The sequence below is a fragment of the Rhinopithecus bieti genome, unplaced genomic scaffold, assembly GCF_001698545.2.
Source record: "Rhinopithecus bieti isolate Rb0 unplaced genomic scaffold, ASM169854v2 scaffold_9237, whole genome shotgun sequence".
Lineage (NCBI taxonomy): Eukaryota > Metazoa > Chordata > Mammalia > Primates > Cercopithecidae > Rhinopithecus > Rhinopithecus bieti.
Genome location: NW_016806263.1, coordinates 1698138 through 1712480, shown reverse-complemented (window position 1 = coordinate 1712480; position 14343 = coordinate 1698138). Strand labels below are relative to the sequence as shown.

General features: G+C 38.4%; 1 protein-coding gene across 1 annotated transcript in view; it reads left to right on the top strand.

Moving 5' to 3' along the window:
• CD38 (CD38 molecule) overlaps positions 1–14343 on the top strand; it is a 76522-nt gene that overhangs the window by 41839 nt on the left and 20340 nt on the right. The window contains exons 2-3 of the mRNA XM_017875343.1: positions 447–576; positions 8463–8598. Coding sequence (XP_017730832.1) covers positions 447–576; positions 8463–8598 — 266 coding nt within the window. The remainder of the gene's footprint in view (positions 1–446; positions 577–8462; positions 8599–14343) is intronic.

Genomic DNA, 14343 nt, shown 5'->3' with positions numbered 1-14343 from the left:
TATTGATTTGTGTATGTTGAACCACCCTTGCATCCCAGAGATGAAGCCTACTTGATCATGGTAGATAAGCTTTTTGATATGCTGCTGGATTCAGTTTGTCAGTATTTTAGTGAGGATTTTTGCATCAATGTTCATCAGGGATGTTGGACTGAAATTTTCTTTTTTTGTTGTGTCTCTGCCAGGTTTCAGTATCAGGATGATACTGGCCTCATAAAATGACTTATGGAGGAGTCCCTGTTTTTCTATTGTTTGGAATAGTGTCAGAAGGAATGGTATCAGCTTCTCTTTGTACCCCTGGTAGACCACATGTGAGACGAGATGATATGTATGGACTATCTGGCATATGATAGATGCTTCCTAAATGAGATTCTAAAAAATAATTATGCTCCAAAAATATTTTTTAAATAGAATAATTTATGTTTTATTTTCTGTGTTTTATCTCACAGACATGTAGACTGTCAAAGTGTATGGGATGCATTCAAGGGTGCATTTATTTCCAAATATCCTTGCAACATTACAGAAGAAGACTATCAGCCACTACTGAAGTTGGGAACTCAGACCGTACCTTGCAACAAGGTAATTGAGGGTATGCCATTGATTTTAAAAATGGGGATAAAAGCCGGTGGTAAAAATTCATAGGTCTTTTGATTAGAATGAAGGAAGAGGAAAAATCCATACATTATAGTGTGAGTGTGGTTGGTAGGAATGGAATTTGCAGGCCATTGAGGGGCCATGATATAATCAAGATTTAGGACATCTGGAGAAGGGAGATAAGAGAGAGAAATGGGGATACAGAAATAGGAACGGGGCTTTGGCCAAAAACTAGGCAGAAAAAACCTAACACCAAACCCAACTCAAACAAACAAATTAACACAACCTATATAATAACGAAACTTTCCCCTGACCTGTGATATTAGTAGTAGTAATAATAACAACGCCAAATTACACTTGCAGAGTGCTTTTTTTCTTTTTCTTGCTTACAAAAGACTCTCCTAATCCTTACCTTCTTAGGCCTTCATAGCCATTCTGTAGAATGGGCAGGTCAGGTGTCAGCATCCCCATTTCGCCAGTGAGAAAACTGAGGCTTGGTGTGTTTAGGTGACCAGTGTTGCCCAAGTTTGGCAGGCTTGAAAGTGACCAGTTTAAATGTAAGTGGTATGAGACTTGGAGCCACAGCGGCCTGGATTCTAATACATTGGTTATATTGGAAAAGGTCTATCAGAGTGCACCTTTTCTATAGTCGATGTTTAAGGCAAAATTCCACATGCCTAAAATTTTCTTTGTGAAGCCCTTAAAACCACCCAGAAATTTCAGCCTCTCATTCCATTGTTAGTCAGCTGGAGTCACTGTGAAACTTCTCCATTCACCAGGCACGATGCCCTATGCAGAGAAGGTGTTTGGCAAACAATAACCCAGGCTGACATTTGTCAAATAAGTGACTATGCGATGGATAGTATGCTAAGCAATTTACTTGCATTTATCTCAGTTAATTTCCCTAGCACCCCATTAGTTTATTTCAGTCATACCATTTTACAGGTGTAGAAAGTGGGGCTTAGTGATGTTTGGGTTGCTCAAGGTGAAACACGTGATAAGTGATGATGATGCTGGGCTTCAATGAGGACTGGGGTTTTAGGTGCCATGCCTTAAACCAGTATGCTTCACTGACTCCCATTAAGAATGAATAGGGGGAGGAGCCAAGATGGCTGAATAGGACCAGCTCCAGTCTGCAGCTCCCAGTGAGAAGGTGGGTGATTTCTGCATTTCCATCTGAGATCAGGAGGTTTCCTCATGTGTCTACACCACCAGGGCCCTGGATTTCAAGCACAAAACTGAGCTGCTGTTTGGGCAGACACCAAGCTAGGTGCAGGAGTGTTTTTCATACCCCAGTGGTGCCTGGAACCCCAGTGAGACAGAACTGTTTACTCCCCTGAAAAGGGGGCTGAAGCCAGGGATCCAAGTGGTTTCGCTCAGTGGGTCTCACTCCCACAGAGCCCAGCAAGCTAAGAACCACTGGCTTGAAATTCTTGCTGCCAGCACAGCAGTCTGAAGTTGACCTGGGATGATAGAGCTGGGTGGGGAAGTGGCATCCGCCATTACTGAGGGTTTAATAGGCGGTTTGCCCCTGATAGTGCTAAGGAGGCTGGGAAGTCTGGACTGGGTGTGGCAACGTGGCTGTGGCCAGACTGCTTCTCTCACTGGGCAGGGCATCTCTGAAGGAAAGGTAACAACCCCAGTCAGGGGCTTACAGACAAAACCTCCATCTCCCTGGGACAGAGCACCTGGCAGAAGGGGCGGCTGTGGGCGCAGCTTCAGGGAATTTAATCGTTCCTGCCTTCTGGCTCTGAAGACAGCAGCTGATCCTGACAAAAGGAATTCTCCTAGCACAGCACACCAACTCTGCTAAAGGACACATTGCCTCCTCAAGTCGATCCCTGACCCCTGTGTCTCCTGACTTGGGGAGACTGCCCAACAGGGGTTGACAGACACATCATACAGAAGAGCTCTGGCTGGCATCAGGCTGGTACCCCTCTGGAATGAAGCTTTTAGAAGAAGGAGCAGGCTGTCATCTTTGCTGTTCTGTAGCCTCCACTGGTGATACCTTCAGGTGTGGGAGGAACCCAGGTGAATAGGATCTGGAGTGGAACCCCTGCACACTGCAGCAGCCCTATGGAAGAAAGCGTCTGACTGCTAAAAGAAAAAACAGAAAACAACAACATCAATGAAAAAGACCCCACAAAAACCCACCCAAAGGTCAGTAGCCTCAAAGGTCAAAGGTAGATAAATACATGAAGATGAGAAAGAATCAGCACAAAAATGCTGAAAACTCAAAAAATCAGTGTGTCTCTTCTCCTCCAGATGATCTTAACACATCTCCAACAAGGGCATAGAACTCGGCTGAGACCCATAAAAAAGAATGAGTTCATGTCCTTTGCAGGGACATGGATGAAGCTGGAAACCATCATTCTCAGCAAACTATCACAAGATCGGAAAACCAAAGACCACATGTTCTCACTCATAAGTGGGAGTTGAACAATGAGGACACATGGATATAGGGAGGGGAACATCACACAACAGGGCATGTTGGAGAGGGGAGCTAGGGGAGGGATAACATTAGGGAGAAATACCTAATGTAGATGATGGGTTGACGGGTGCAGCAAACCACCATGATATATGTATACCTATGTAACAAAGCTGCACATTCTGCACATGTAACCCAGAACTTAAAGTATAAAAAAACTAAAGATACTAGCTACATTTACCCAATGTTAAAAAAAAAAAAAGACCTGGGCTGAGGCTGAGATGGATGAATTGACAGAAGTAGACTTCAGAAGACGCGTAATAATGAAATTCACTGAGCTAAAGGTGTATGTTCATACCCATTGCAAAGAAGCTAAGAACCGTGATAAAACATAGGAGCTGTTAAAGAGAATAACTAGTTTAGAGAGGAACGTAAATGACCCGATGGAGCTGAAAAACACAACGTGAGAACTTCACGATGCAAACACAAGTATCAATAACTGAATAGACCAAACGGAAGAAAGGATATCAGAGCTTGAAGACTATTTTGCTGAAATAAGACAGGCAGACAAGATTAGACAAAAAAGAATGGAAAGGAATGAACAAAACCTCTGAGAACTATGGGATTATGTAAAAAGAACCTATGACTGATTGGGGGTGTCTGAAAGAGACAGGAAGAATGAAACCAAATTGGAAAATACACTTCAGGATATCATTCAGGAGAACTTCTTCAACCTAGCAAGACAGGCCAACATTCAAATTCAGGAAATCCAGAGGACCCAAGTAAGATACTCCATGAGAAGATCACCCCAAGACACATAATCATCAGATTCTCCAGGTCACCTATATAGGGAAGCCCATTAGACAAACAGCAGACCTCTCGGCAGAAACGCTACAAACCAGAAGAGACTGGGGGCCAATATTCAACATTCTTAAAGAAAATAATTTCCAACCTTGAATTTCATATCTAGCCAAACTAAGCTTCATAAATGAAGGAGAAATAAAATCTTTTTCAGACAAGCAAAAGGTAAGGGAATTCATCACCACCAGAGCTGCCTTGCAAGAGCTCCTGAAGGAAGCACTAAATATGGAAAGGAAAAACCGTTATCAGCCACTACAGAAACATACCGAAGTACACAGACCAATGACACTATGAAGCAACTACATAAGCAAGTCTTCAAAATAACCAGCTAGCATCATGATAACTGGATCAAATTCACACATAACAAAAGTAGCCTTAAGTGTAAATGGGCTAAATGTCCCAATTAAAAGACATAGAATGGCAAGCTGGATAGTCAAGATCAATTGGTGTGCTGTACACAAGAGACCCATCTCACATGCAAAGACACACATAGACTCAAAATAAAGGGATGGAGGAATATTTACCAAGCAAATGGAAAACGGAAAAAAGCAGGGGTTGCAATCCTAATTTATGACAAAACAGATTTTAAACCAACAAAAATCAAAAAAGAAAAAGAAGGGTATTACATAATGATAAAGGGGTGAATTCAACAAGGAGAGAGAACTATCTTAAACATATATGCACCCAATATAGGACCACTGGGATTCATAAAACAAGTTCTTAGAGACCTACAAAGAGACTTAGATACCCACACAATAATAGTGGGAGAATTTAACACCCCACTGTCAATATTAGACAGATCACCAAGACAGAAAATTAACAAAGATATTCATGACCGGAACTCAGCTCAGGATCAATTGGACCTGACAGATAATCTACCAAACTCTCCATGACAAAGCAACAGAATATACATTACTCTTGGTGCCACATGGCATCTACTCTAAAATTGATTACACAATTGGAAGTAAATTGCTTCTCAGCAAATGCAGAAGAACTAAAATCATAACAGTCTCACAGACCACAGCACAATCAAATTAGAACTCAAGATTAAGAAACTCACTGAAAACCAATTAAATGAAAATTGAACGTTTGCTCCTGAATGACTCCTGGGTAAATAATAAAATTAAGCCAGAAATTAACAAGTTCTTTGGAAAAAGACAATGTATCAGAATCTCTGGGATGCAATAAAAGCAGTGTTAAGAGAGAAATTTATAGCACTAAATGCCCACATCAAAAAGCTAGGAAGATATCAAATTGACATCCTAACGTCACAACTAAAAGAACTAGAGAACCAAGAGGAAACAAATCCCAAAGCTGGCAGAAGACAAGAAATAACCAAGTTCAGAGCAGAACTGAAGGAGATAAAGACACAAAAACCCTTCAAAAAATTAATGAATGCAGGAGGTGGTTTTTTGGAAAAAAAAATAATAAAATGGATAGATGACTAGCTAGACTAATAAAAAAGAAAATAGAGAAGAATCAGATGGATACAATAAAATGGTAAAGGGGATATCACCACTGATCCCACAGAAATACAAACAACCATCAGATAATACTATAAATACCTCTATGCAAATAAACTAGAAAATCTAGAAGAAATGAATAGATTTCTGGATACATACACCCTCCCAAGACTGAACCAGGAAGAAGCTGAGTCCCTGAATAGACCAATAACAAGTTCTACAGTTGAGGCAGTAATAAATACCAACCAGAAAAAAAAAAGGCTGAGAACCAGACAGATTTACACCTGAATTCTACCAGAGTTACAAAGAGGAGTTAATACCCTTTCTTCTGAAACTATTTCAAAAAATTGAAAAGGAAGGACCCCTCCCTAACTTGTTTTATGCGACTAGCATCATCCTGATACCAAAACCTGGCAGAGATAAAACAAGAAAAGAAAATTTCAGGCCAATATCCTGAAGAACATCGATGTAAAAATTCTCAATAAAATACTGGCAAACTCATGATCCTGTAACTAGAAAACATGTCATCTGCAAACAAAGACAATTTTACTTCCTTTCTTCCTATTTGAATAGACTTTATTTCTTTCTCTTGCTTGATTGCCCCAGTCAGAACATCCAATACTACGTTGAATAGGAGTGGTGAGAGAGGGCATCCTTGTCTTGTGCCGGTTTTCAGCCCCAAAGCTTCTTAAGCTGATAAGCAACTTCAGCAAAGTCTCAGGATACAAAATCAATGTGCAAAAATCACAAGCATTCCTATACACCAACAACACGCAGGCAGAGAGCCAAATCGTGAATGAACTCCCATTCACAAAGGGAATAAAATACCTAGGAATACAGCTAACAAGGGAAGTGAAGGACCTCTTCATGGACAACTACAATCCACTGCTCAAGGAAATCAGATAGGACACAAACAAATGGAAAAAGCATTCCATCCTCATGGATAGGAAGCATCAATATTGTGAAAATGGCCATACTACCCAAAGTAATTTGTAGACTCAATGCTATTCCCTTTAAACTACAATTGGCATTCTTCACAGAATTAGAAGACACTATTTTAAAATTTATATGGAACCAAAAAAAGCTCATATAGCCAAGACGATCCTAAGCAAAAAGAATAAAGCTGGAGGCATTATACTACCCAACATCAAACTGTACTACAAGGCTACAGACACCAAAATAGCATGGTACTGGTACAAAAATAAACATATAGACCAATAGAACAGAGTAGAAATCTCAGAAATAAAACTGCACATCTACAGCTGTCTGATCTTTGACAAACCTGATGAAAGCGAGCAATGGGGAAAGGATTCCCTATTTAATAACTGGTGCTTGAGAACTATTTAGCTATATGCAGACAATTGAGAGTGGACCCCTTCCTTGCAACTCATAAAAAAAATAAGATGAATTAGAGACTTAAATGTATAACCCAAAACTATAAAAACCTTAGAAGAAAATCTACGCAATACTATTCAGGACATAGGCACAGGCAAAGATTTCATTATGAAATTGCCAAACGCAATTGTAACAAAAGCAAAAATTGACAAATGGGATCTAGTTAAACTAAAGTGCTTCTGCACAGCAAAATAAACTATCATCAGAGTGAAAAGAAAACCTACAGAATGGGAGAATGAGTTTTGCAATCTATCCATCTGACAAAGGTCTAACATCCAGAATTTACAAAGAACTTAAACAAATTTACAAGAAAAAAACAGCTCATCAAAAAGTAGGCAAAGGACATGAACAGGCTCAAAAGAAGACATTCATGTGGCCAACAACATATGAAAAAAAGCTCAGTATCACTGGTCATTAGAGAAATGCAAATCAAAACCACAATATCATGCCAGTCAGAATGGCATTATTGAAAAGTCAAGAAACAACAGATGCTGGTGAGATTGTGGAGAGATAGAAAAGCTTTTACATTGTTGGTGGGAATGTAAATTAGTTCAACCATTGTGGAAGACAGTGTGGCAATTCCTCAAAGATCTAGAACCAGAAATACCATTTGACCCAGTAATCCTATTACTGGGTATATACCCAAAGGAATAGAAATCATTCTATTATAAAGATACATGCACGCATATGTTCATTGCAATGCCATTCACAATAGCAAAGACATGGAATCAACCCAAATGCCCATCAATAATAGGCTGGATAAAGAAAATGTGGTACGTATACACCATGGAATATTATGCAGCCATAAAAAGGAATAAAATCATGTCCTTTGTAGGGACATGGATGGAGCCATAACCATATCTTCAGCAAACTAACACACGAACATGCAAGCACCGCATGTTCTCACTTATAAGTGGGAGCTGAACAATGAGAACACATGGACACTGGGAGGGGAAAAACACACACTGCAGCTTGTTGGGGTTGGGGTGAGGGGAGTGAGAACATTAGGAAAAATAACTAATGCATACTGGGCTTAATACCTAGGTGATGGGTTAATAGGTGCAGCGAACCCATGGCACATATTTACCTATGTAACAAACCTGCGCCTGTACCCTGGAACTTATACAAATAAAAATTTTAAAAATAGATTCATAAAACAGAATATAATTATGAACTTTGACTCTCTGTACCTTTAAGAGGAACCCTTAAATACAAAAAATCTATTGTATTTTTTTTTTTGGTAGGGGTAGGGAATATTTAGGGAATTTGGAAGGGGTTATATAGTTCTTTAAGAATCAAAGAGCACATCTTCCTGAAAACAGCATGTAGACAAAGTTTTTTTGGAGATAAGCTTAGGAATATTGTAACTCTAATGCCACCTCCAGATGTGATCCCATGTTGATTATAAGATTTTGATCAGTGACTTTCAGACTTTTTTGACTGCAACCTAGAATAAAAATAAACATTTACATTATGACCTAGAACACACGCGCACACACACACACACACACACACTCTCTCTCTCTCTCTCTCTCTATCTCTCTCTCTCTCTCTCTCTCTCTCCCCTACACTCTCCTGCACTCAGAAATCATCATTTCTTATTCATACTATGGGTGATTTACTTTGATATGCTCTGTTTTTTTTTCATTTACAAAACCGTGGATTTATTTTGTTTTGGCATGCTAAGTTGATCTCAGTAATAGATTGTATTTATTCTTCCTTAGACTCTTCTTTGGAGCAGAATAAAAGATCTGGCCCATCAGTTCACACAGGTCCAGCAGGACATGTTCACCCTGGAGGACACGCTGCTAGGCTACCTTGCTGATGACCTCACATGGTGTGGAGAATTCAACACTTCCGGTGAGGTTCTGGGCCCTGTGGGATTGCCCAGGGATGTCTAGGGTGAACAGGGTGAGTTCTGCTGGGGGCCCTGAACAGTCAGTGTGGAGGACAGAGCCACAGGTACCCACCCTGATGCCATCTATACTTATCTTAGTCCATTTGTGTTGCTATAAAGGAATACCTGAGGCTGGGTGATTTATAAAGAAAAGAGGTTTATTTGGCTCGCAGTTACGCAGGCTGTACAAGAAACGGGGCACCAGCATCTGCTTCTGGTGAGGACCTGAGGCTGTTGCCATCATGGAGAAGGGGAAGGGGAGCTGGCCTGTACAGAGATCCCATGGTGAGGGAGGACAGCAAAGAGAGGTCAGGGGAGATGCCAGGCTCTTTATAATGACCAGCTCAACTGGGAACTAATCGAGTAAGAACTCACTCATTACTACAAAGACAGCACCATGCCATTCATGCGGGATCATCCCTGTGACCCAAACACCTCCTACTAGTCCCCAGCTCCAACACTAAGGATCAAATTTCAACATAAGATTTGGAGAGTTAAATATCCAAACTATAGCACTGCCCTTAATGGCATCTCAGGCTGATATAAAGTAGCATTCCCTATTTTCTTGAAAAATTGACTTCAGAGTTTGGGATTGCCCATGCTCCCTAATTCCCTTCTTTTGAGTGCTCACATAGCCTGCTTCTGAATTCTTGGTATTTTGCTCTCTATAAGGTCATCATTCAGGTCCAAAGAATTCTAGAACAGAATGAGGTCTCAGTGGGACCTAGACCAAGGTTCTTGTTCTTCAGAATCATCACAGTAGCCATGGACTGGACTCTTCCATCTCAGGCACTGGCTTTGCCATCATTTTTCAGATGTAGCCTTATCCTGCCCAGAAAGACTCAATACCTCACCATGGGAAGGGATTTCCTACAACCAAAACCCTATTGCAGTTTTCACTTCTTTTTGTTTGTATAGTGGATATTTTTACTTTATATAGTTTTATTCTTATTTTAGTACTTTTCATTGTTTGTTTTAAAAGCTTATCTTATTATAGCTTCTTCGTCCCAGGTTTGCATTATTTTCAATTACAAAAATAAACCATGATTATTTGAAAAAAAGAATACTTGCACATTACAGAAGTGCATAAAAGAAAAAAGCAGATGTTGCTCTGAATTTTCCCTTCCCCTCCTACCTCCACATCGATTCTCAAAGGGTAACTATTGTCAACAATTTGATATAGATCCTTCCAGACTTTTCCCTATGCTAATGTAAGCATGTATGTTTAAAATGTACACATACTGTTGTGCAACTTGCTTTATCCACTTAAAATTAGTAGGTATAAAGATAGCTGTACTTTTTTAAAAGGCTTTCTCATTAAGAATCCTATTAATGGATATTAAGTTGCTTTAGCTTTTGTTGCTATTGTATCACTGTTGTAAGAAACACTTTTGTGTATACACACATACTTGACTGATACATTTTTATAAATGAAACTTCAATGTTAAAGGGTAAATTGTAATAGAAACTGATAACGTGTCATTTAAAAGATGGTAACTATACCCTCATCAAGAGTATATATGAGGCCAGGTACAGTGGCTCATACCTGCAATCTCAGTACTTTGGGAGGTGGAGGAGGGAGGATCACTTGAGCCCAGGAGTTTAAGACTGGCCTGGGCAACATAGTAAGACCCCATCTCTATTTTATACTAAAAAAAGAAAAATAAAGAATGTATATGAGGTAGTTTATTTACCTATATGCCCACTAACACCAGATGTTGTTACTTTAAATTTTTTTGGCTCATTTGAGAAGAAAATAATACCTCAATTTAGTTTGAACTTCTTTGATGGTGAGGCTACTATATATACATAAATGGTAGATTTTCTGTTTCTTCTGTGAGCTGGCAGTTCATATATTTTGACCATCTGAGATATCTATTATTTTCTAATTAGTAGAAGTTCTTTATACATTAATAAGAGCTACTATGTATTAAGTACTTACAGAGAGCCAGCGTTCCATGTGCTATGTATGTAGTCACTCATTTAATCCTCCACGGCCCCATGACCTCATATGGTGATCCCATTTTAGAGATAGGAAATCTGAGGCATGGAGTTAAGTAACTTGCCAGCCAGTAAGTGGCAAAGCACGAAGCAAACTCAGACTAACTTGAGAAACTTTGCTCTTAACTGCCATGTTTTTCTGCCCACTTTCTGGCTCAAGGTGGAAATCTGTTTTTCTTACTTTGGATTTTACATAGTGTTTATGGTCTGTCTTTTGCCACCCAGAAATGCAGAAAACCTGTCTGTTCACTTCCTTATACTTCTGTGTTTCATACCTTCCTTAAAAAGATTTTCTTAGAGAAGCATTCTTCTGTATTTTCACCTACTGTTTTTACTTTCACAATGTTTAAAATACTTTCCATATTTAAATCTGAGTCTTCCCACCCAGAATATGGTAATATAAATATGTTTTCCATTAATCTTTTAGATTTTATCGTTTTCTCATGTCCCATGTTTTCCTTTTAAAATGACTGTTTTATTGGTCATTTATTTAACATTTTAGCTTTGAAATGTATTTGCAGTAGACTTCTTTCCTTTTATTTTCAATTTGTTACTTCAATTTTATTGAAATAAAGTAGAGAAAATGAAATTCTTTATTTTAAGAACTGATTTATTTACAGTTCAGACTTCTTTATTTTGCCTTCTTTTAAATTGAATTATGTATATGTAATTTTATTTCTCTATGTTCTAATACTTTGGCCTCAATTTTTAATTTCTTCTTATTTTATAGATTATCTTTCAAGTTTCTGATGTATATATATTTATTTCATTTTTATTCTAAGTTGACAGTTTATAATTGTATGTATTTGTGGGGTACAAAATGAATTTATGAATACAATGTGGGATAATTAAATCACACTAATTAACATATCCACCACGTCAAATACTTTTTTTAGTTTTTGAGACAGGGTCTCACTCTATCACCCAGGCTGGGGTGCAGTGGTGCAGTCACAGTTCACTGCAGCCTTGACTTCCCAGGCTCAGGTGGTTCTCCCACCTTAACCTCCCAGGTAGCTGGGACTACAGGTGCATGCCACCACAGTTGGCTAATTTTTTGTATTTTTTTTTAGAGACAGGATTTCACCATGTTGGGGCTCAAGCCATCCACCCTCTTCAGCCTCCCAAAATGTTAGGATTACAGGTGTGAGCCACCAACTACCTATTTTTTGGCCTCAAGTACCTCAAGTACCTATTTTTTGTAGTGAGAAAATGTGAAGTTTACTGTCTTAGCAATGTTGAAATGTACAGCACACTATTGTTAACTACAATCACCATGCTGTACAATAAATATTTTTAAAAACCCTTTCTGTCTAATTGAGATTTTGTACTCTTTGACCATCATCTTCCCATTCCTTCCAACTTCTGGTCTCTGTAGCCACCATTCTATTATCTGCTTCTATGAACTTGACTGTTTTAGGTTCCGTATGTGTTAGGACATGCAGCATTTGTCTTTCTGTGCGTGGCTTATTTTACTTAGCATATTGTTTTCCAGTTCCGTCTACATTGTCGCAAATGACAGAATTTCTTTCTTTTTAAAGTCTGAATAATATTCCATTGTGTATATGTACCACACTTTATTTATCCATTCATCTGTTGATGGACTCAGGTTGTCCGTATCTTGGCTATTGTAAAGAGTGCTGCAATGAACATGGGGGAGCAGGTATCTCTTTGACAAACTGATTTGACATCTTTTGGGTAAATACCTAGAAGTGGAATTGCTGGATCATATGGTATTATTCTATTTTTAGTTTGTTGAGGAACTTTCATCACATTTTCCATAATGGGTATACTAATTTACTTTCCCAATAGTGTACAAATAAACCCCTTTCTTCACATTCTTGCCAACACTTGTTATCTTTCATCTTTTTGATTATACCCTTCTGACAGGTGTGAGATGATATCTCATTGTGGTTTTAATTTTTATTTCCCTAGTGATTAGGAAGTGTGAGCCTTTTAAAATATATTTGTAGGCCATTTGTATGTCTTTTGAAAAATGTCTATTCAGGTCCACCTTTAAATTCTTTTTTTTTCTTGTTTTTCAGTTGTTTGAGTTCCTTATGTATTTTGTTTTGTTTGTTTTAATTTTAATTTTGTGCATACATAATAGGTGTGTATATTTATGGGGTACATGAGATGTTTTGATATAGATATGCAGTGCATAATAATTGCATCATGAAAAATGTGGTCTCTTTCCCCATAAGCATTTATCTTTTATGTTACAAACAATCCAATTTTACTCTTTTAGTTATTTTAAAACAGGGGTGTCCAATTTTTTGGCTTCCCTGGGCCACATTGGAAGAAGCATTGTCTTGGGCCACACATGAAATACACTAATACTGATGATAGCTGATGGGCTGAAAAAAAAATCACAAAAAAACTCCTAATTTCTCAGGAAGTTTATTAATTTGTGTTGGGTTGCATTCAAAGCTGTCCTGGGCTGCATGAGACCCATGGGCCATGGGTTGGACAAACTTGTTTTAAAATGTACAACAAAATTATTATTGACTACAGTCACCATATTGTACTATCAAATAATAGGTCTTATTCATTCTAACTAGTTTTTGGTAACCATCCCCACCTGCCCCCAATGTCTCGCGGCACTTCCCAGACTCTGGAAACCATTTTTCTATTCTCCATGTCCATGAGATCAGTTGTTTTGATTTGTTAGATGCTATAAATAAGTGAGAACATGCTATGTTTATCTTCCTGTATCTTGCTTATTTCACTTCACAGAATGACCTCCACTTCGATTTATGTTGTTACAAATGACAGGAATGCATTGTTTTTTGGGGCTGAACAGTACTCCACTGTGTATAAATACCACATTTTCTTCATCCATTTATTTACTGATGGACACTTAGGTTGCTTCCATATCTTGGCTATTGTGAACAGTGTTGCAATAAACATGGGAGTGCAGATATCTCTTCCATAGACTGATTTTCTTTCTGTTGGGTATATATCCAGCAGTGGCATTGCTGGATCATATAATAGCTCTATTTTTATTTTTTTGAGAAACCTCAAAACTATTCTCCATAGTGGTTGTACTAATTCACATTCCCACCGACATTGTACAAGTGTTCCCCTTTCTCCACATCCTCATCACTATTTGTTATTACCTGACTTTTGGATGAAAGCCATTTTTGCTGGGGTGAGATGATATCTCATGATAGTTTTGATTTGCATTTCTCTGATGGTCAATGGTTGGAACGATTTTCATATGCCTGTTTGCCATTTGTATGTCTTCTTTTGAGAAATGTCTGTTCAAATCTTTTGCCTGTTTTTTAGTTGGATTATTAGATTTCTTTCCTATAGAGTTGTTTGAGTTACTTATCTATTCTGGTTTTTAATGCCTTCTCAAATGGGTAGTTTGCAAATATTTTCTCCCATTCTGTGGGCTGTCTCTTCACTTTGTTGATTATGTCCTTTGTTGTGCAGAAGCTTTTTAACTTGATGTGATCCTGTTTGTTCATTTGGCTTTGATTGCCTGTGCTCGTGGGGTATTGCTCAATAATTTTTTGCCCAGATAAATGGCGTGGAGAGTTTCCACAATGGTTTCTTCTAGTAGTTTGTAGTAGTTTCATAGTTTGAGGTCTTTGATTTAAATCTTTAATCTATTTTAATTTTGTTTTTGTATGTGATTTAGGGGTCTAGTTTCATTTTTATCCGTTCAGCCACTCTGTGCCTTCTGATTGTAGAGTTTAATCCAT